Below are 19,889 nucleotides of genomic sequence, written 5' to 3' on the forward strand. Positions count from 1 at the left end.
TGGACAAAATTGTGGAGGTTAAAAGGAAAGAATGTAATGTTTGAAGCTTTTGTATTCAGTCTTTTTCATAGAGTGCTATGTTGAGCTAATTGTAATCACTATTATTAACAGCAATTCAAACTGTAACAAAACTTCCTAATCATGATTTGTAATGGCTGCATCACATCTCATTGAGTTGATGAACAAAGATTATTCAATCATTCTTCTATTATATGGATATTCAGAGTTTTCATGTTTTGTTATTATAAATAATGTAGTAATAAACATCTTTGTACAATAAAAAAAAAAAAAAAAAAAAAGAAAATACTTCACCACTACCACGCCCAACCCCTCCTTCCAGAGCACCATTATGAGATTTGGATAGTGTCGTTCATTGTGATTCATGAAAAAGACAAGCTCTCCTTTGGGTTTGTAGTCCTTTGTGTCATGCCCCAGAATGAAATGCCTTTTCCCTGTAGGGCCCAGAATACTCAGCCCCCTGAGCGGCCTGGCCCCTCAGCCGCAGCAGGGGCAGGCCTGGGGGTCTGTTGGAAATGCCCAGTCTCAGCTCCACACCACACCTGCCTGTGTAATTCGCAGCTGCTCAGTAGCAGGATCCCCAGGGGATTTGGGTACTAAGTAACAGTTGCATCTTTCTGCATTTTAGCATCGCTGAGAATAGCTGGAGAGGCCGGCTTGATTTCTGGGCCCCAACCCAGAGATTCCGATTCTAGGTGTACACTGGGGCCCAAGAACTCACGTTTCCAACACATTCTTGGGTGATGCTGCCGCTACTGGTCCGTGAACCACATTTCAAGCGGCCCCATTCTGGAGGTTTCCTAGGTCGCAGCTTGAACTTGTGCGTGCCGCCACTTACAGGACTCGTGGACCTCGCAAAGGCCATGGCTCATCTTTGAGACGGGAAATGAATAATCCAAGGAGGGTACAGTATTTCAGTCTGAAGAGGAGAGAGAAGGCTGCTGTAACAAACAGACCTCATAGTTTTTCTTGTTCAAACAGAGTTTATTTCTTGCTCCCACCATACACCCATCCCGAGTTGTCGGAGGGCTGGGCTCCACGCAGTCACTCTGGGGCCCGACTTAACGGAGGCTCCGCCGCCTTGCAGACCCACCATCTGAGGGTGTGGCTCCCAGCATTGCAGGGGGAGAGGGGCCTTGGAGAGTCCACACCCGCTCTTCACCATCTTCTGTGGAAGTAGCACACGCCCCTTCCGCTTCCTGATGCTTCGGTCAGAACTAGCCCCGTGGCCCAACTCCAGGAGAGACCGGAAAGTTCCCCTGTGCCAGGAAGGAGGGAAGAACCGGCCAGTGAACCCCAGCAACTCCCAGCAGATGGAAAGTCAAGATTCCCAGCAGAGTAAGGGTAGACCAGGGTCCAGAGTCCTTAGCTCCTGCCTCCCACTCCCCACCCCGCTAAGGCCCTTGCCTCTATCCCCAAACCTCACATGAGCCAGTCTCCCTGGACGTCTCAGAGACAGAAGGGATCATCCGTTCAGTCAACACGCAACTCGAAAACCTCTGTGTCAGGCACTAGGCAGACATGGTGTCCGGCCTCTCAGAGTTCACAGCCAAGTTAGGGAAAAACCCAAACTGCAAAAAAAGAATAATTATACAAGCTCAGTTGTGAGGAATGCTGTGAAAGACAAGATCTGAGTAAAGGGACGTGACCCGGTCAGGAAGCACAAGGATCTAGACCAGGCCCAGAAAGAGGAAGAGGAGCCAAGCAGGGGGAGGGGAGGGGAAGAGGGAGGAGGAGGTGGAGCACGGGGAGCTGAAACATTCTCAGAAGTGGGAGGGGGTCGGGAGAGGAGGCCGGACCAGGTCCTGCACGTTTGCACTTTTGGATTCTATCCTGAGTGCATTCACACGCTCTGAAGGGGTTTTCAGTGGGGAAGTGACATAGTTTATAGCTTTATAGATTTATAGCTTAGTAATAATAATCACTAATATTTATCGGACAGCATGCACACGTTATTTGATTTAATCCTCACAATTATCCCAGGTGATGGGTAATGTTTGTTATTATCACCCTGTTCCAGATGGGAAAACTGCAGCTAAGAAAGATGAGGTAACTTGCCCAAGGTGGCATTGCTGGAAGCGGTGGAGCCAGAGTTTACACCTCCAGAGCCACAGACTTGACCCCTTGCCACAGAACACCCCCTCTGGGTGCCACAGCCAGAGGAAACCAGTTGGGGCTCTTCTGGTCATCCCGACAGGAGGAGGCGGAAGCTTAGACAGTGGACTGGGAGAAAGTAGAGGGATTCCAGATAAATGAGCTGTAATGCAAGAGGCTGCTTGAGTACAAGTGGGAGGAAAAGCCCAGGTTTCCCGCTTAGGCTGCTGGGTGGATGGCCGGTCATTACTGAAAACAAACACAGGAGGAACAGGTCTGAAAGAGCGCCTTAGGTGTCCCTGTAATTAGCATGATGCCTTGCCTGGCTTAGCACCGTGCAGTTATCAAAACTCAGCCAGAAGAGGTCAAGGCCAGAGGTCCGCTAAGGAAGGGAGGGGTAGAGAAGCACAGGTTTGCCAGGCCAGGCACCCAGCGAACAGGAGGGGGAGGGGCAGAGATGCTTGGCGCTGTTTGGGTAAAGGCCCTAAAATCCAAAGTCCACAGGGGCCAGGCAGGTAGCAGAGGGAAGCGGGCTGGGTGTGAGACAGGGCACACAGAGCAAGCGGCAGGTACCTGCCCTGCCCAGAGGCGCTGCCCCTCCCCAGCTCCCGCTGATGGTGGCCTCTTGGATCTGTGGGGGCCAGTGGGCAGGGCCAGGTCACAGTCTCAGGGCCCATCATACGGTTGGACTGATGTAATCTTCATTAGCAACCCATCAGGCAGGTGCACTGTTGCTGCCCCCAGATCTTCCAACGTGTTGAGAAGCCGAGGATCCAAGTTAGGGGACATTTTCTGAATTTTAAATGTTGGTCATCCGTGCTAAAAATTGTAAAAAGAAAAGCAAAGAAAACATGCAGTCAGACAAAGCCTCCCAGCCTTGGACGTGGCCTCTGGGTGATCCGTCTGTTTGGGAAATCGGGCCCCAGGCCAGGTGCCCGAGGTGCCAAAATGGACGGATCTAGACTCATTCAGGGACTGGAGATGGATTCTCTGCATCTTGGGAAAGGAGTGCACCCGCAGCTGGGGGACAGCGGACACACGACGACACACCTGCTCTGCGAGCTTGTATGCAGGGTGGGGCTTCTAAGAGGCTTGTAAAATAAACAGTAGGGGCAGGAGAAGGAGTTCTCCGGAAACTTCGCTTCTTTTGTAATGGCAAATGCGATTGTAAGGAGTGTCTTACCAGCCTATAAATGGCACTTGTGTGTTTTTTGTTTTTTTTTTTCAGCAAGGCATCTTGATGGGTAGGAACCAAGCTTTAAGCAGATATCATCGGGGCCCAGTTTCCTTTGCTGCATTTTGTAGCCGTTCATTTCACCCCGCCAATCACTACCCGCCATTTTGCCAAGTTATCATTCTACTTTTTTTTTTTTAAGCATTGCTCATTTTAGAAAGCTGTCTGTCAAAAACGCTTAAAATAAAAACAGTCTTTGCACTTGAAGGAATAAGTGCCATTTATCTTGAAAGTCATTTGGGTAAGAATTTCTCAGCAATGTTGGATATGTGAACCATTGCTGTATTTGCAAGAAAGCCAGTACAGGTGTTTCTGGTATGTGGCCTTTGATGAGTGGCCATTTTAAAGTTTATTTCTTTATTCAACAAATATGTGTTGAGCACCTGCTAGTTGCCAGGTGATATTCTAGGCCTTGGGGACACAGCATGAACTGGATGAGCGTGATCCCCGCCTGCAAAGCTGATCGCCTAGCGGGGTTCACCAGCCTCCAGGCAGGTCACGAAAGTCCAGAAGGAAAGAGGGCCAGTCCAGGGGCCGGGGAGAGCAGAAGAGACGGGGCAGGTGGACCTGAGGCGTGGCTGGAGGGTAAGCACCTCACATGCATGACCATTTTATCCCAGGGGAGATCGCATCTTAGGGGTTCGGTGAACTGGGGAGCCTGCATCCTCACTCTTCAGGGTGTAGCCTCTCTGGCCTTGGGTGTGGACACACAGCTGGACTAATTTCTGGATCATTTGCAACTCCCTGTGCGGGACCTGGACCAGCCCTGCTGGTTTCCACCTGGTCCGTTTGCGTAACTGCTGCCAAGGCCCGTCAACACACCATGTTGACTCTTGTTCACAAAGTTAATTATTTTATCGGGGGGTTTTTTGTTTCATTTTGCTTTTGGACCACAACGTTTGTAATGGCAAGACCCCCTAATGAAGACAATCAAATAAACCATGAGTTTGAACACGACTATCAAATTAGGAATAATCTATTAATTTGCTGATGGATGGCAGGCATTAGCAATCCATGGTGTCATCAAATTTCAGAACTACAGGGGATTGTAGGCGAACCCTTTGCTTTTCAGGAGGGACACTGAGACCCAGAGGGATTGAGTAGTTGGATCAGGTCAGCAGACAGAGCTGGGACTTAAGCCTAGTGCACGTTGTATCTGGTCCCCAGATGCCTCTAGTGAACTTAAAGCAGTCATGCCCTTGGCCCTGCTGGGGGAGTTATGGGTCAGTGGGTATGGCCCACTAGACCACAGCTTTCAGGGAGCTGGTCAGACGGGACCACACTGGGAGTGACACGGCTTTTCAGAAAGGTAACGGTAGGATCTGTGAGGCCTCAGGGAAAGATCATCAGAAATGATCAGGGTCGCAATCACAGAATCTGTATGGCTACAAATTATGAGGCAGAATGGGAATTAAAGGAAGTAGAAAGCCCAGTTACGCTGGCAGGAAAATTGTTCCCGGGTAAAGATGAAGTCGAATATGGACAGTTGGAAACGAGCCTCTGTGTCCAGGCAGTGTTTCATGCAGTGGCGGGGCTTATAAAGCCCACTGTGATCTGCCATCTCTTTACCTCTCCACTGACCTCTGGCCACGCCTCTCTCAGGTGCTGCAGCCTGTCTGGAGTTGCTGGAAGGTTCCACACTTTGCTTGCTTCCGGGCCTGAATACCTGTGTCCTGTCTGCTTACAACGCACCTCCCCTCCCTTCCCCCAACTTTGCTAACTAATTTTCAACCTTCAGATTTTCTTAGATGTCTTTTCCTCCACGAGACGTCATATAAAAAGAGTGCCTTCATCTTGTTTTCTCTGTGCTGGTTCCGAGTAGCTCTGACCCAGGCATGTTCCTTGGTTCCCAGGTGACGGACCATGCCACCACCGCCTTGCTCCACTACCAGCTGCCCCAGATGCCTGACGTCGTGGTCCGATCCTTCATGGTAAGTGGCTTTAGGAGTCAAGTGTCCCCCTTGAGCCTTGGCTCCTTAAGTGAGAACAGGCAGCTCGGAAGGTAGCTCGTCTTTAGCTCGCAAGGGCCTCGCAGGGGGAAGACGGTCCAGTTTGGAAATGATACTTCCTTTCAACTGGGAAGAGATCTAGGAGAAACCGTGTCCCACTTAATTAGCTGGTGTTTCCTATAATTACCGAACACATGGTGGTTTCAGAAGTGACCTTCCAGCACATTTTCCAACGTTGATTTAGTCAATAGGTATTTATCGAGCTCCTGATCTGTGCCGGGCCCTGTGCTTGGCGCTAAGCAGGTACCGTGACACCGTTCCTCCAAGACCCCTACTCCTTAGACTTCCAGGTCAGAGCTCAGGATGGGGAGTGACCCAGAAACAGCCTCAGAAACAGAGCTCAGAAACAGCCATCCCCCCGGCGTGCTGGCGTCGGCTCATCCCCCCGGCGCGCTGGTGTCGGCTCCCGCCGGCTCTCCTTTAATGTTCAGAGTTTCTCGAGCTGGTTGTTCGGCCGTCGGTGACTTGACATTGAACCAGAATATTCACGTGCTGGAGATCGGTCCTGCACGTCAGGACTCCCCTCTGCCCCCGGCTCCCACCCCTGGAGCCGATTCACTGATTGATCACATGCCCGCCGGTCGGTCTCCGCAGGGCCAACAACTGGCCCCACCGTATCCTGGCAGGCGTGGCCAGCTGTTTCAGCGCCACGCTGACGGGGCTTCGTGCTCTCAGGTCGCTAGGCTCCATCTCTCGCTGCCGCTAACGCTCCCATCTTAACTCTGGCCAGTAAGGCTGCCCGTTAGAGAACATACTCAGAAAATGGGCCCATTAGTGAGTGCTGCTCAGTGCTGACAGCCAGGCGGAGTTCTGCTCGTCCGATCCACCTCGTCATGTTTGCTGCCGCAGTTAAGCTTCTAGGAGCCTGTAGTTCATTTCTCAGAAAATACAGCCCGGCTCATTGACGGGCTCACACGCTGGGGAGGCTGAAGAAGCAGACCTGGGGCTCAGCGGAGCCGTCGCACAGAGGTTCTGTCGTGTAGAGAGAACTGTTTCAGTTGGCGATCTCCAGCGAGCGCCTCCTCTTTGGATGGATCGAAAGACTTGCTCTTTAGCCTAACGTTTGTAACGCCCGGTTCCCCTTTGGTAACTGACTTCGGGGTTTGGGAAGAATACATAGTTTGACTGAATGATCCACTGACATCCTCATGTTTATTGCCCAAACTTTGAACCCTGGCCTTTGGAAGGGGGACAGGGTGGGTGAGCCACGGTCTGCCACCAGGAAGGCAGCTGTGCTGAAGCAGAAGGGTTTGTGTCCGTCCACTCGGCCAACCTCTCCAAAGGGCAGTTCCCTCTTGCCCGATTCAGGAGGATGTTAAGTGACAAGATTCGCACACCCCCATCACAGTGGGAGCTCGCCTCACGCGCTGGCCTGTTGCTGTGGGCTCGGGTTGGTACGGATGTGAGTCTCCTTGAATTGGAGAATTTAGTTACTAGAGTCTCATCCTTATGTATGATGCCCGAAGGAGCCCTGCACTCTGAACCCCTCCGGTGTGTACTTGCCGTTTATGATGTTATTTTGGTGGCCCCAGGTCGTCCCTGCCCTCCCCCTAGGTGTGTCTGGGCCACTCTGTGACAGGGAGTGGTGACCTCTGAAATCAGATTAGAAAGAAGGCACGTTGACCTTAGTGGGGAATTCTCCACTCACCCTCTCTCCACACGTGTCTGCGGCCACCTCTGGGTGGTGAACAAGGAGAGGATCGATGAAATGTGGTTATGCCCCCGCCGGGCCGCGAGGCTGCGCCGCCGCTCACGGCCGCTCCTCCGGGAGCGCTGCCTGCCTGAGAGCAGGGATTTCTATTTTAAAATTCCCTTCATTGGGAGGGGCCCGGGGCGCCAGAACTGAGAATCAGCAGCGCTGTGACCTTGTGGATTCTGCACAGAGCTTTCTGTAAAATCACAGGGCACCTCTTGGGGGTCACAGCCGACTCAAGCTCTCTCTCCTGGTGATCATTAGGCTTGACAGGAAGGCTGACATCGGAAGCACCCGGATCCCATTTCTGTCATTTCTCTCCTCACTTCTCTTTTTAGACCTGGTTGAGAAGTTACATAAAGCTGTTCCAGGCCCCGTGCCAGCGCTGCGGGAAGTTTCTGCAGGACGGCCTTCCCCCGACGTGGAGGGACTTCCGAACCCTCGAAGCCTTCCACGACACCTGCCGGCAGTAGCCCTGCCCCAGCCCCGGGCCAGCCCGCAGACCCCCATCCAGCACCTTCCCAGACAAGCCCTCAGTCATAGCGATGGCTCAGATGCGTCTTTGCGGCCCGGATAGCAGTACCGCCGCCCACTCGCTTCCGCAAAACAGCATGTCGTGCGCTAAGGCCGAGCTTCTGGAAGAGCAGACTCCGTCTCTGTTAATGGGACTGTTGTACACCTGAGCTGGTGCGTGGAAGGCAAAGGGACCGTCTTAGGACCCAGTATAAGGAAGTTAGGCAGCATGTTCTCCCGTGTATGTTCGCAGTACTAGTCCATTGACCCACCTGGATCCATGTTCTAAGTCATTTTATAGTTGGAGTGAGCCTTTGTGTCGTGCTGAGTTTTTTGGTTTGTTCCATAACTTATTTTTATAAGCAATAAACCTTTTGTACCCAGGACAAGGCTTTGTCTCCGCTTTCTTAAAGTACCTTTTACATTCAGTTCCGTGAACATGTGAGTAGATCTGGGCCTTTTGAAGGAAAAATAACTTAGTAATGTCTGCATTTGAAATAATTCTTTTTGAGGACACATTTCCCTGTTTCTTGCTTTTGGGAGAGAGGGAAGTGTTGGCAAATATTCCATTTCAAAGATGTTTCAGCGGCTTGAAAAATGGATTGTTCTTTTTGAGGGAAAAAGTACACAGATGTTTCATTTTACTAAACCATTCACACATACATATACCAAAGGGAAAGGACTCTTCCTGTGTTACCAGCCAGAACACGTGTGAGCGGGCGGGACAGGTGTGCCTGGCTTGTTTGTCCCGTTTTGTCCTAAATATTACCGTGAACAGATTCCAGCCCAGTCTGCCGAGTTTATTCAGGGCCTCGCCCCTGACATTTAAAGCCCTAACCTGTTTACATGAAGAAGTGTTGACCTGCTGAAGGTCTTGAGAAGGACAGGGGAGTCCCCAGAGCTTTCCGCAGGCCCAGCCTAGGTGACAGGTAACGTCCTCTTTGCGGTGAACAATACCGGAGAGATGCTGCCTTCCGAGGTGTCCAGAAGAATGGGTGGCTCCCACCTGGGTTCTGGTACCACCCAGGCCCTCCACACCTACCCCCGCCAGGCTAAAAAGACCCAGAGGATAAAGGGGGTTAAGTGATGGGGGAAGCAATAGAACAGTGCCACTCCAAGTATGGTCCAGTAGCTGTGGCATCATGGGAGCTTATTAGGAGCACAAATCCTCGGGCCCCACCCCGGGCTGGCTGAATCAGTGATTCTGGGGGGTGGGTCTGGCAACCCAGGAACGCTTCCACACAGCGGGTGATTTTAGATTAAATACCAGGGTTTATCACATTTAAGATGCCATCGCTTGTAAGATGCACCACTATTTCATGATCCCCTAAGCAAAGCATGCTGCTAATTAAACGATGGCACACGCTTTAATGATAATCCGTTGTGATACATGAATCAGTCACACCAGCCTTTCATTGCCCTGGAATTCCTTTCATGTCTTCCAAGGGGGTTTGCGGTCTCTCCTGCCTCAAGTCTTACTGTCTTAACATGTGACAGGCGATCCCTTCCCAGGGCTCCCGGAAACAGAGCATAATAACACAGCTGCACTGACTTGCGGGTATCTTCCTTTCTTTGGTCTTGTAAGACGCTTGTTTGTTGCCAGAAAATCCCGAATTGAGGACATTGGGTGTATAATAACATTTTGTCGCGTGGCTGTACATCTTTTGGAAGGCATTTAAATGGCAAGTAGACTGACCCCGTGCAGGATGTACGGGTACTCAGAGCTCGTGTGAAGTGACGACAAGGTGAGTTGGTGCGTGTGCTGATGACAGGCTCATGCCGACGGCCAGCTGGCTGACAGGGCACATCAGGGAGGTTCCCGTGTGAGGAAACCAGCCCTCTTAATGATTGATGGGCTTGTGGTGACAGTACACCGCATTGTAAGAGAGCTATTTGGATTTTTAAGTGTTTGCAGCAAATCTGAGAGCGTCCTCGTGGGTCCCAAAGATCTCTCCACCCCCCGCCGAGCTCTGTTTCCAGTGGAGAGAGAGCAGACCTTGAGTTCAGAGCCGTGGGCAGGCGGTGGTTTGTCCTTAGACGGAGGGACATTATTCCTGTCCTCTCTGCGTCGTTTTCAGTGATACCTACTCTCTGTGGCCCCTGATGCCTGTTCCCCATTTACAGGCGTGATAAGAAGCTTCCATGTGAAACTAAGGCACTTAGGCGAAAAAGTGAGACCATTAAAGAAAAATACTAAATAATAGCACACACCAGAAGCTAACACAGCATTGTAAATCAACTATACTTCAATAAAAAATAAAAATTAACAAATAAACGAGAGCACAGGTAGAGTGTAGCAACAGCAAAAAGTGCCAAGGGCGTGCCTGGGCCAGGGCCTCAACTCTGGTCTCCTACTCCGAGCTGTAGCACGCAGACAAGTCGCTCGTCCTCTGTGAGACCCCGTCCCCTCTCCCACAAGACGCCCGGCTGATGGCCCAGTGATGGCGAGGCAGGAGAGTTGGAGGGGGCCGGGGGCTTGTAGACGAAACATGATTGGCCATGAGCAGATAACTACTGAGGCTGGACATCGGATAGGTGGGTGATGCGTACTACTCTTCTATTTTTTTTTTTTTAACTTTCCCTCATTAAAAGGGGAAACAATATAAGGGTCCGGCTAGTCAACCTTTAGGGCGTTCCCCCCTTTGAACTTCTCCTTCTTCAGTGCCGAGTGGGGGAAGCTGAAAGGGAGGGGGCTGGGCTCTGGAAAGGTGAGAGGGGCCGGAGGGGGAGGGGCTCGTGCGCCAGGTCCCCGAACACTTGGTGCCTAACAGACACCCATGAGAGAGCCTGGCTTTGTGTGTCAACCGTTCAAATCTGGAGAACATGTTGACCTGAAGTGGGCAAAAGTAGAGGCTGGAGGTGGGTTGGGATCAGTTCCACGATGTGGATTGGGAGGAAGCTGGGACCTAATGCTGCTCTGGGCATAGCCACTGGGTCTGGAACCATCCTTTGGTACCCCTTACAGAAAGGAGTACGGCCATCAACGGGTGTGCCAGCCCCGCATTCCTGAGACTGGACACGGGTGAGCCCCAGGCCAGAACGACGAGGTATTTTACGTGACTTAATTACCACCTGACAGCTCAGCATCTCCTCTGTGCCAGGCGCTTTCCATATGCTGTCTGCTTTACTCCCGGCGGGTTCGTGCTGTTTTCCCTGTTGTGTGCTCAAGGCCCGGAGGGCCTGGGTATCCCGCTGCCCACGTTGTCGAGCTCCATGGCTACTCAACAGCAAAGCTTCCTCCCCAGAAGCAAAGAGACTAACCAGTCCCTGCTCTGCCGAGTGTGTCGTGTCAAGAATTGCCCGAGAAGCACTCGGCCCGAGCTTGGAAACCTCTGTCTTACAGATGCTTCTGTGCCAGGATAAGCAGCGATGCATCTACCCCGTACTTTCTGCCGGCCGGGTTACTGTTAATCAGCAGGGCGCCCGTTAGGAGCTGACAGAATGGGATGAGGAGGGCCGTAAAAGGTTGTCCAGATTTTTTTCCCCCCGCACTAAATTGGGAATTGGCCTTTTGGTATCGAGTGATGTTTTTACACTTCACACTCCTGACGGAAAGCTGCAGGCACAAAATGATGATCTTTCAGTGTTAATGTGCAAACTCTCCATCGCATTTAGAGTGTCAGAGTGTGGGCCTGATGCTATATCGAGAGCCTTTTAAGGTCACTCGAGCTGGGAGGAGGAGAAGGAATGGCGACCTAAGCCGCCAGGATTCTCACAAGGTCCCGAACCCCCGCCGACTCGACGGGAGGCGTCTTGGGGCCGTCGGGTCTGTAGATAGAGGACGACCCACCTTGCTCGTCGGTGCCTTACAGCGTCCGCGTCCCCACTGGCGTGCCGAAGTTGAGCGGGGGGGGCTTCCACTGTCCTGCCTTCGACAGGGAAGGGTGGGCCAATTCCACTCCACCTGCTTCTTGGGGTGCAGCCAGCAGGGCTGGTCCACCGCAGACAGAGCTCATTCAAGGCCACACCATATGTGCATCAGAGATGAGCCTGTGCGGGGCGTTCGTGGACAAACCTGTCCTCCAGTTGGTCTGCTCGGGAAATAATTAGGCTTCACTTTCTAGGACAGGCAGGTTTTTCTCCCCATCTCTGCCATCCTTCCCCCATTCTCATCCCCACCCCCGCTCCTTGAATTCATGGAAGGAACCTCAAAACATCACTCCCAAGTTGCATTTTATATATATACATATATTTTTTAATTTATATTTTTGCTGTGTTGGGTCTTCATTTCTGTGCGAGGGCTTTCTCTAGTTGTGGCAAGCGGGGGCCACTCTTCATCGCAGCGCGCGGGCCTCTCACTATCGCGGCCTCTCTTGTTGCGGAGCACAGGCTCCAGACACGCAGGCTCAGTAGTTGTGGCACACAGGCTTAGTTGCCCCGTGGCATGTGGGATCTTCCCGGACTGGGGCTCGAACCCATGTCCCCTGCATTGGCAGGCAGATTCTCAACCACTGCGCCACCAGGGAAGCCCCCAAGTTGCATTTTAAACTGCTGGTTGGCTGTTCCCTATTATTAGTACTCAAAGAGATAAACCTTCAAGTTCACAGGCACATCCCAGGTAGAGCATCGCCTTGGCAGCTTTTAGATGATTAGTTACTCAAGAACAGCTTCAGCCTGTCTCTGTGCTAATTGAGTTTGAAATTTCAGCTGCACATTGGCTGTCCTCGGGGACAGTGGGAGCGGTGGCTCAGTGCTAACTGAACAGGTGGGTCCTGCCACCAGCGGGCTTCATCTGCATCATGGGTCCCCCAGCTTGATAGAGACAAAAGAGTGAAGTGTCCCTCTGGCCAAGAAAGGTACGGGGAAGGTAGGGGACGAGGGGGGCGATGAGGGGAGGGTGGAGGACAGTAAGAGGCCATGAGCTTGAGAGCCAGCCTGGGCCGCCAGCAAGCTCCACCAGCCCCCCAGCTGTGGGGTGGATCGTTACTTAACGCGTTACCCACCCTTGTCTGATTCTTGGCCGTCATCTCGATCATAGCCTCGCTTTCTTAATTCCAGAAGGAATACGTGTGTTCCTTTTATAGAAAATTAGGTAATGTGGACAAGCAAAGAAGATAATACCCATCACTCCCACTAGCAAGAGACAATGACCAGAGCACTTTGGTGTATACCTTTCCAGACCTTCCTATGGACGTGTTGGTGCGTGCACATTTTTTGTAAAAAAAGCAGATCGTACTGTGTACTGTTTTGAAACCTGCTTTTTTCCGTTTAGCAAAGGCTAAGTTACTCCAACACAGAGGCCCCAAAACAGTGGCTTAAAGAATATAGACACTTACTTCTCTTCCACTTCAGCGCCCCAGAGGAAGGGAGCGCTTCAGACCCCAGGGCTGCTGTCCTCCACGTGGTCACTCAGGGAGCCTGTTCCTCCGTCGTCTCACCCACGTGACCTGGGACATGGTCTGCGTGGTGGAAGCTGAGTCACAGGCACCTTCTGAGTTTACAAAAAGGGTAAAACGCACAGGTGTTGTAAGACCAGACCCAGCACTGGCATGGATCAGTTCCACTTGACCTTCATTAACAAGGACTTAGTCACATGGCAGACCTGGTTGCAAGGGCTGCTGGGAGGATGCAGTCTCTAACCGGGCCCCTGTGGGTCCGGCGGAAACCCTTGTTCTGGAAGAGAAGGGAGCAGCCTCCGCCGAGCAGCATGCTCTCCTGTGTCAGGAGCGTGGGCAGTGATGCTGCCCTGAGGGTTTTGTGTTCCTTGTTTCATCTGTCCTTGGGTTTTGTGTGGCAGTGGCCTTCCACGCTTTGATGACCATAATTTAGACAATGAATCTCTCCTGGATGTTTAGGTTTTTATTTTGAAATAATTATGGATTCACAGGAAGTTACCAAGGCGTGTATAGGGAGGTCCTGTGTACCCTTCACCAGCCTCCCCCAATGTCAGCGTCTTGCACGACAGTAGTATCAGTACAACGTTCAAACCACAAAGTTGACATTGGTACGATGCATAGAGCTTGCTTGGATTTCGCCAGCTACACATGCACTCATTTATGTGTCTGTGTGATTGTGTGTCTGCATGTAGCTCCACACAGTTTTATCATGTGTGTAGCTTCGTGGAACCACCACCACCATCAAGATATCTAACCGTACCCTCCCTGCAAGACTCCCTCATGCTACCGTTTTCAAACGACACACACCTCCTTCCCCATGCCTAACCCCTGGCCACCCCGTAAGCTGTTCTCCGTCTCCAGAACGATTTTATTTCATGAATGTTATATACATGGAATCCTGCCGTATGCGTCCTTTTGAAGTTGGCTTTTTTCACTCAGCATAATTTCCTTGAGGCTCATCCAAGTTGCTCTGTGTATTAGTAATCCATTCCTTTTAGTTGCTGAGTAATATTCCAGTGGTTTCCACACCTTGTTTAACCATTTATCCACTGGAGGACGTTTGGTTGTTTCCAGTTTGTGGCCATTATCAATAAAGCCGCTATGGACACTCGTGTACAGATTTCTGCATGAAAATAAGTTTTCATTTCTGTGGAATATATATGCCCATGAGTACAATTGCCGGGTCATATATTAAGTCCATTTTTAGCTTTAAAAGGAAATGCCAAACTGTATCATATTACATTCACACCAGCAGTGTATGAGTAATCCGGTTTCTCCACATCTTTACCAGCATTTGGTAGTGTCACTATTTCTTATTTTGACCATTCTGATAGGTGTGGAGTGATACCTCATTGTGTTTTTTACTTGCATTCCTCCAGTGGCTAATGATGTTGAGCCACTTTTCATGTGCTTCTTTACCATCTGGATATTGTCTTAGGTGAACTGTCTGTGCATGTCTTTTGCACATTTTCTAATTAGATTGTTTTTAAATGCTGAGTTTTGAGAGTTCTTTATATATTCTACATATGAATCCTTGGCAGGCATATGATTTGCACATATTTTCTCCCAACTGTCACTTTTCTTTTCATCCTCTTAATGGGGTCTTTTGCAAAGCAGATATATTCAGTTTTGATGAGGTCCAATTTATGAGATTTTTTGATCATGGGTTGTGCTTTTGGTGTTGAGTCTAACCTGCTGGGTTTCAGATTGTGGTTTTGCTGTAGTGAACGTTGTTGCTCGCCCTTACCTCCCCCCTCGAGGCCCCACCCTTCTCTCTCCCTCTCTCTCTCTCTCTCTGCCCCTCTCTCTGGAGGTCCCCCCCACCCTTCCATCTCTCTCTGTCTCTGCCTCTGTCTCTGTCTCTCCTCCTCTCCCAGCAGGGACCTTAGCTGCCCTCTCGTTCAGCCTGTCTATTAGACAGTCACTCAGGGCGTCCAAGGCCTGCAGCCCTGTTCCTCACTCACCCAGCAGGTCGGTGACAGCGTGGGGACCAGAACGAAACTCCCTCAGTCAACGTGATTTCCACTTCCCCAAAACTCTTCTCAGGAAAACACTTGAACTGCAGTGTCCAAATGAAATAGATCTGCTACAGCACAGCGTATTAAAAGAAAGCGTTGGCAGTGACAGACTTGTTTCTACCGCTCGGCCTGGGCCCCGGAGAGCAGTGTCTCTGATACAGCCCCTCTGCTAGGCGTGGTCTAATATCAGGGGTTTTCACCCTCCCTGTCATGGGATGGCAGTCGGGCAGCATCCTGCGGTCAGATGGGCAGCTGGGGGCCGAGTCCCTAGCACTTAACCAGGCCTGTGTGAGGTTGCTAGGTGAATCTGGGAGAGCTTCCTGGGGGTGACGCCCACCCCCATCACAGCTGCCACCCTCCAGACTGCCGAGCCACCCAAACCACACGCTGATGGCTCTGTTGTGGGAAGGGGACGGAGGGGGCCCAGAGATGTGCCGGGTGCAGGAGCTGTCTGCCTCAGCAGATTGCCCGCCCCTTTCCCGCGATGCACTCAGCACCCATCCCTCCCAGGCAGGACCCCACATGCCCAAGGATGCCCAGAGTTAGGGTTAGGGTCCCTCCCCCACAGGCTCCTGGGGGCCCACACTCAGGACAAGGGGTTGTCATCACCCCAGCCTCATGCTTGCTGTCACCTTCCTCTGGGAGGACACCATCCTCAAACATGGCGGGGGGAGGGGCACCGGGCTGGGGCGTGGAAAGAGCCTCCAACGTGGAATCCTTTTCAGGAAGCGCCAAACGTTCCCACCTCCTGGCCTCTGGGCTGTTCTCTGCCCAGACATCCTGCCTCCAGGAAGCCCCATGGTTTGCTCTTTTTTTATTTTTCCAGTTATTAATCATATGCTCACCCAACCTATTTCCTCTTCTTAAACACCCAGCCAGACAGTTGCCTGGGCCCCTTGCATCTAAGTGGGGCTGTGGAACATGAGCAGAAGAGGCAGCTAAAAGAAGACGTGCATTTCCCATGCTCTCTCTTCCTTTTCTGAGGCACCATCAGCAGCGACACGCGACAATAGTAGGGTTAGATGATGAAAGGATTCTGAATCCCTGAGTCACTGCCTGGAGGCGAGCTGCCCCAGTGAGCCACCCAGCCAGGAGCTTCTGCGGCGGATTTTGTGTGAGAGAAGTAAACTTCTAAAGCTTTTATTGTGTTACATCACTGAGATTTGGGGTGTTCTTTTTATAATAGCTGCTAGCGTCATTTATCCCAAACATCATACAGATACACTGGAAACAATGCCACGGACAGTAGGTTCTTTTTAGATGGTAGAGGTTACTGTTTCTCCCGTTCCTACCTTAGCTTGAGTCCGAGTCATCTTTCACTTCAATTAGAAGAGGGCACACAGAGTGCCAGCTCAGGCTGTTCTCTTGTTCTCCCAGGAGGAGCAACCTTATCAGACAGGCCTTCCTGGCCGTTCGCTAAAAGCGTGGGCATTCCATGCCTTCCTGCCCCTTTCCTCTGCTGTTCTTCAGAGCGCCCACCACACTGGACATTAGTTGTTTGTTTATCTTGTCCACGCCCCCTACAAGAGGGTCCGCTCCATGAAGAAGGAACCGTGTCTGTCTAGGGCACTGCCCTGTCCCCTTGCACACAGTAGGTGCTTAATAAATATTTGCCGAAAGTGGAAAGGAATAAGAAAGCCAGGCTCAGGTGTCTTCTCTGCTCCTAAGTAGGTGACCGCGGGCCGTCACTTGATCCCTCTGAGTGTGGGTACTTCATCTGTGAATTGGGCCAGTGGCTCTGGCCATCCAGTGCGGAAGTCCTGTTAGCGATCACACCAAATATTTATTGTGCACCTACTGTGTGCAGGTACTAGGTGCCAGGGATGCAATTCACATGGCAAACGAGAAAGGGCCCGACAGTGAAGACAGCTTTGTCAGTGACATCCATTGCAGGCACAGTGAGTTTGTTCTGGGGCAGTGGTCACCCAGGTGGGCCTGTTCCATCTTCTGCCATGGCCTTGGTGACACCCACTCGTCTCTCTTTGCTCGCTCTGAAGAAAATATTCAGAGCAAGGAATCCAGAGGGTAGGCGGCAACCCCAAGAGAAGGCTTCCCCTCTGTGAAGCAGCTTCAGCTGTGCATCAAGATCATCTTTTAAGCACAAGAGATTTAAAATGCCATTTGGAAAGCAGAAGTACTCAGAAGAGAATGTCAGGGTCTCGGGACACCGCCCCGTTTCCCGATCCTATCTGCATTTCTGTGAAACGTGCTGCATCTCCCTGCCTTGATTAGAATCGAGTCCCTTTCTTGCCGTGGCCTTTTGATATTTGACTTTGCACTCGATGCCCCTAAAGCTAATACACACTGGCCTTTCATTTCCAAAGGGTAGTTGGTCATATTAATGATCGCCAAAAGGCCAGAGTTAATTTGCTCTCCTACCTGTTTCTTTCCATTAGTTTGCAAACCAGCAAAGTTCAAGAAAACTTCTGAGCATGAAAGAGTAGGGATCTAATTAGGAAGCAGGCAGGTAGTTATAAAACTTTTTTTTTTAGAACTTAGGGGCCATAGCCGAAGGATGGTTATGAGATCATACCAGCAAGAGACACTGAATACCCTGTGAGCCAGTCCTAGCCGTGGGCCTGACACACAGGGGCCTGGACAACCTGTAAATGGGTGAATTGTGACACTGTTTAGCCTGTCTTCAGCCTCGGTGAGGGACCCCAGAGCAGACCATCTGCTCAGGGCAGGGAGTGCCGTACCTGGACTGCAGGGGAAGGGCTGAAGGTGACAAGGGACAAGGGGGGCCCTACAGCTGCCTCCTTTCTCAGAATATAAATACCCACGATGTGAGGCAAGTGGGATAAGATGAGTCTAGTTCCGTTGCCCACAGTGAAGGTGTCTCATTGCTGAATCTTGTACCTGGGCCTGAGCATTTCCAAGTTCAGCGCCTCACTGCATAGAGGCTGTGGGTTCTCAGGAGCCACAGCCTGATGACTGAGTGCCCCAGGCAGCCAAGTGCATGTCAGGGATGCTGTCCTACCATGAGCCTCATTTGTGCATGGGGAGCACGTGACCACAAGAATCCAGACACCATGGTGGTGTCACCCTTCTTGGGATAAAACAGGAGCTCGCCTTGCCTCTGGGGGACCAACCCCTGACGCCTCCCATCAATCCACCTGCTTCGATTAGATTGTCTCTCATCAGTGTGCCCTTCCCCACCCCCACTCCAGGGGAAGGAAGTCCTGGCCAGTCTTAGTATCAGATTCACCCAACACACACAGTCCTACTGTGATTGGTTCAGGGGTGGGCACGTGCTCTAACCCCACCAAAGACACACAATTATGTCTTGCTGGGGTGCCAAGAGAAAAGTACCACTGGTTTCCATGGAACTTGAACAGAAGGGGTTGAGAAGCTGCTGGAACCAGAAGCTGGAGGGCCCCCTGCAGGAACCTAGCTCACTCCTGTACAGCTTGGGCCAGGTGGGGAAGGGGAAGGTCCCTTTTCCTGCAGTGTGTGTGGTCAGTGCTTAACATAGGGCCAGCAGGCAAAGAAGAAGTATTCGAAGGGCCAAGATCCATTGTATAGATCAGGCAATGAAGGGTGAATTTGTAGCTGAAAGGCAGTAAATTGGTGACTGGCGCTGTGAGGCCCTGCTCTAGGTGTCTCTGAGGTATTGCACAAGCCTTCCCTGGTTTGATCTTTGCCCAGAGGCCAGTTTTTAATTTGAGATTTTTCTTTTTTTTTTTTTTGCCCCCATACCATCTGGAGAGGCTAGGAATGAGAAACAGCTTTATTTTCAAACCCAGCAAGTTATGGCTCCTTTATATATTTCCTTTAAGTTTAAAAACTGAGAAGTTTCCTTTTAGCCCATAAGAAGCAAGGCAGCTTCTTTAACAGGGAGCCTGGAAGTATCCTTAAGAGGATGATTGAGTCCATTGGGCGGTTTCCTGGCTCGCACTTGATCCACAGGGACAGCGTTGCCCAACTCCCCGCCACTGCCTGACAAGGGTCCCCTTCTCTCCTCACTCCCCTTTCAGCCCTCACCAGTGGCCTCCTTAATCCCCACCTCTAGATAAGAGGTGTGTCAAGAATGTGTGAACTTGTTTAAAACCAGAATGGGGGCCGTCCTTCCCGTTCATGCTGTGGGAGGAGGAGCCGCCCTCTGGGACCAAGGAGGCCGCTGTGCAGAGCAAGTTAGGACAGATGCACCGCAGGGCTGCCACCCCCAGCCCTAGAGGTCGAGAGAGAAGTCAGCGTCTGTCTCAGCCACAGTTACATGTGTCTTACACCCCTCACAGCCTAATCTGGTCCTAACACGCCCCCTTACTGGCTTTCTTGGCCTTGACTGCGTGGGAAACGTTCTATTTGTTCATGGACATATTTGATCAGTGTCTGACTGTTACCCTGATAGGTTGTAAGCACGTTAGTAGGTATATATTAGGAACCTAGGATTTTCTTTTTTCATGGCTTGTTTCATGGTTAACTGTGTGGATCAAGAAGATTAACTCTGCAGATCTTTCTCATGCCATGGGGTCCAGGGTCCAGACTGAGGACCTTGCCGTGCCTTAAGTGTGACTAAAATATAGGGGTGCTGAGGGCCAGCTGGAGAGCTGAATACGTGGATATGGTCAGGTAGGCTTTTGTTTTCTGTCTGGATAAAGTTTACCTTTTCCGTACTATACAGCGTGAATAGCATCATGACTTAAATGTGAGAGTTTGCATGACTAATTCTGTGTCCTTTTAACATTCTGTCGCATTACATTTTCCCCCTTCCGGGTGGGGCCTATGCTCCGCCTTTGTCAATCTCCCCTTCTCTCGCATTGCACTCAAGGGCAATGTCTTGTTTTGACGCGAGACATCGTTTTGATTCGGGCTGAATGTATTCTGACTTCAGGACATGGCCAGAGTCTGCTATTTGCCTTCCCCAGTAGCCACACTTCCATTCTTCCCTCCGTAATAAGGCTCCCAATTTGATCCTGGGATAAAGACTTCATATCCCAGCTCCTTTACAGTTAAATGGCCATTGAGATGTGA

At 51.1% G+C, this 19,889-nt stretch overlaps 1 protein-coding gene across 2 annotated transcripts in view; it reads left to right on the forward strand.

Moving 5' to 3' along the window:
* The window catches only part of MED27 (mediator complex subunit 27), a gene marked incomplete at both ends in the record, with an annotated part of 215,403 nt that extends 207,464 nt beyond the window's left edge, over window positions 1-7,939 (forward strand). For both annotated transcript variants that reach the window (XM_079707235.1, XM_079707236.1), the window contains 2 exons: window positions 5,200-5,277; window positions 7,387-7,939. In XM_079707235.1, coding sequence (XP_079563361.1) covers window positions 5,200-5,277; window positions 7,387-7,521 — 213 coding nt within the window. The remainder of the gene's footprint in view (window positions 1-5,199; window positions 5,278-7,386) is intronic.
* Window positions 7,940-19,889: the final 11,950 nt, after the last annotated feature.

This window comes from Hyperoodon ampullatus (assembly GCF_949752795.1).
Source record: "Hyperoodon ampullatus genome assembly, chromosome: 6".
Classification (NCBI taxonomy): Eukaryota; Metazoa; Chordata; class Mammalia; order Artiodactyla; family Ziphiidae; genus Hyperoodon; species Hyperoodon ampullatus.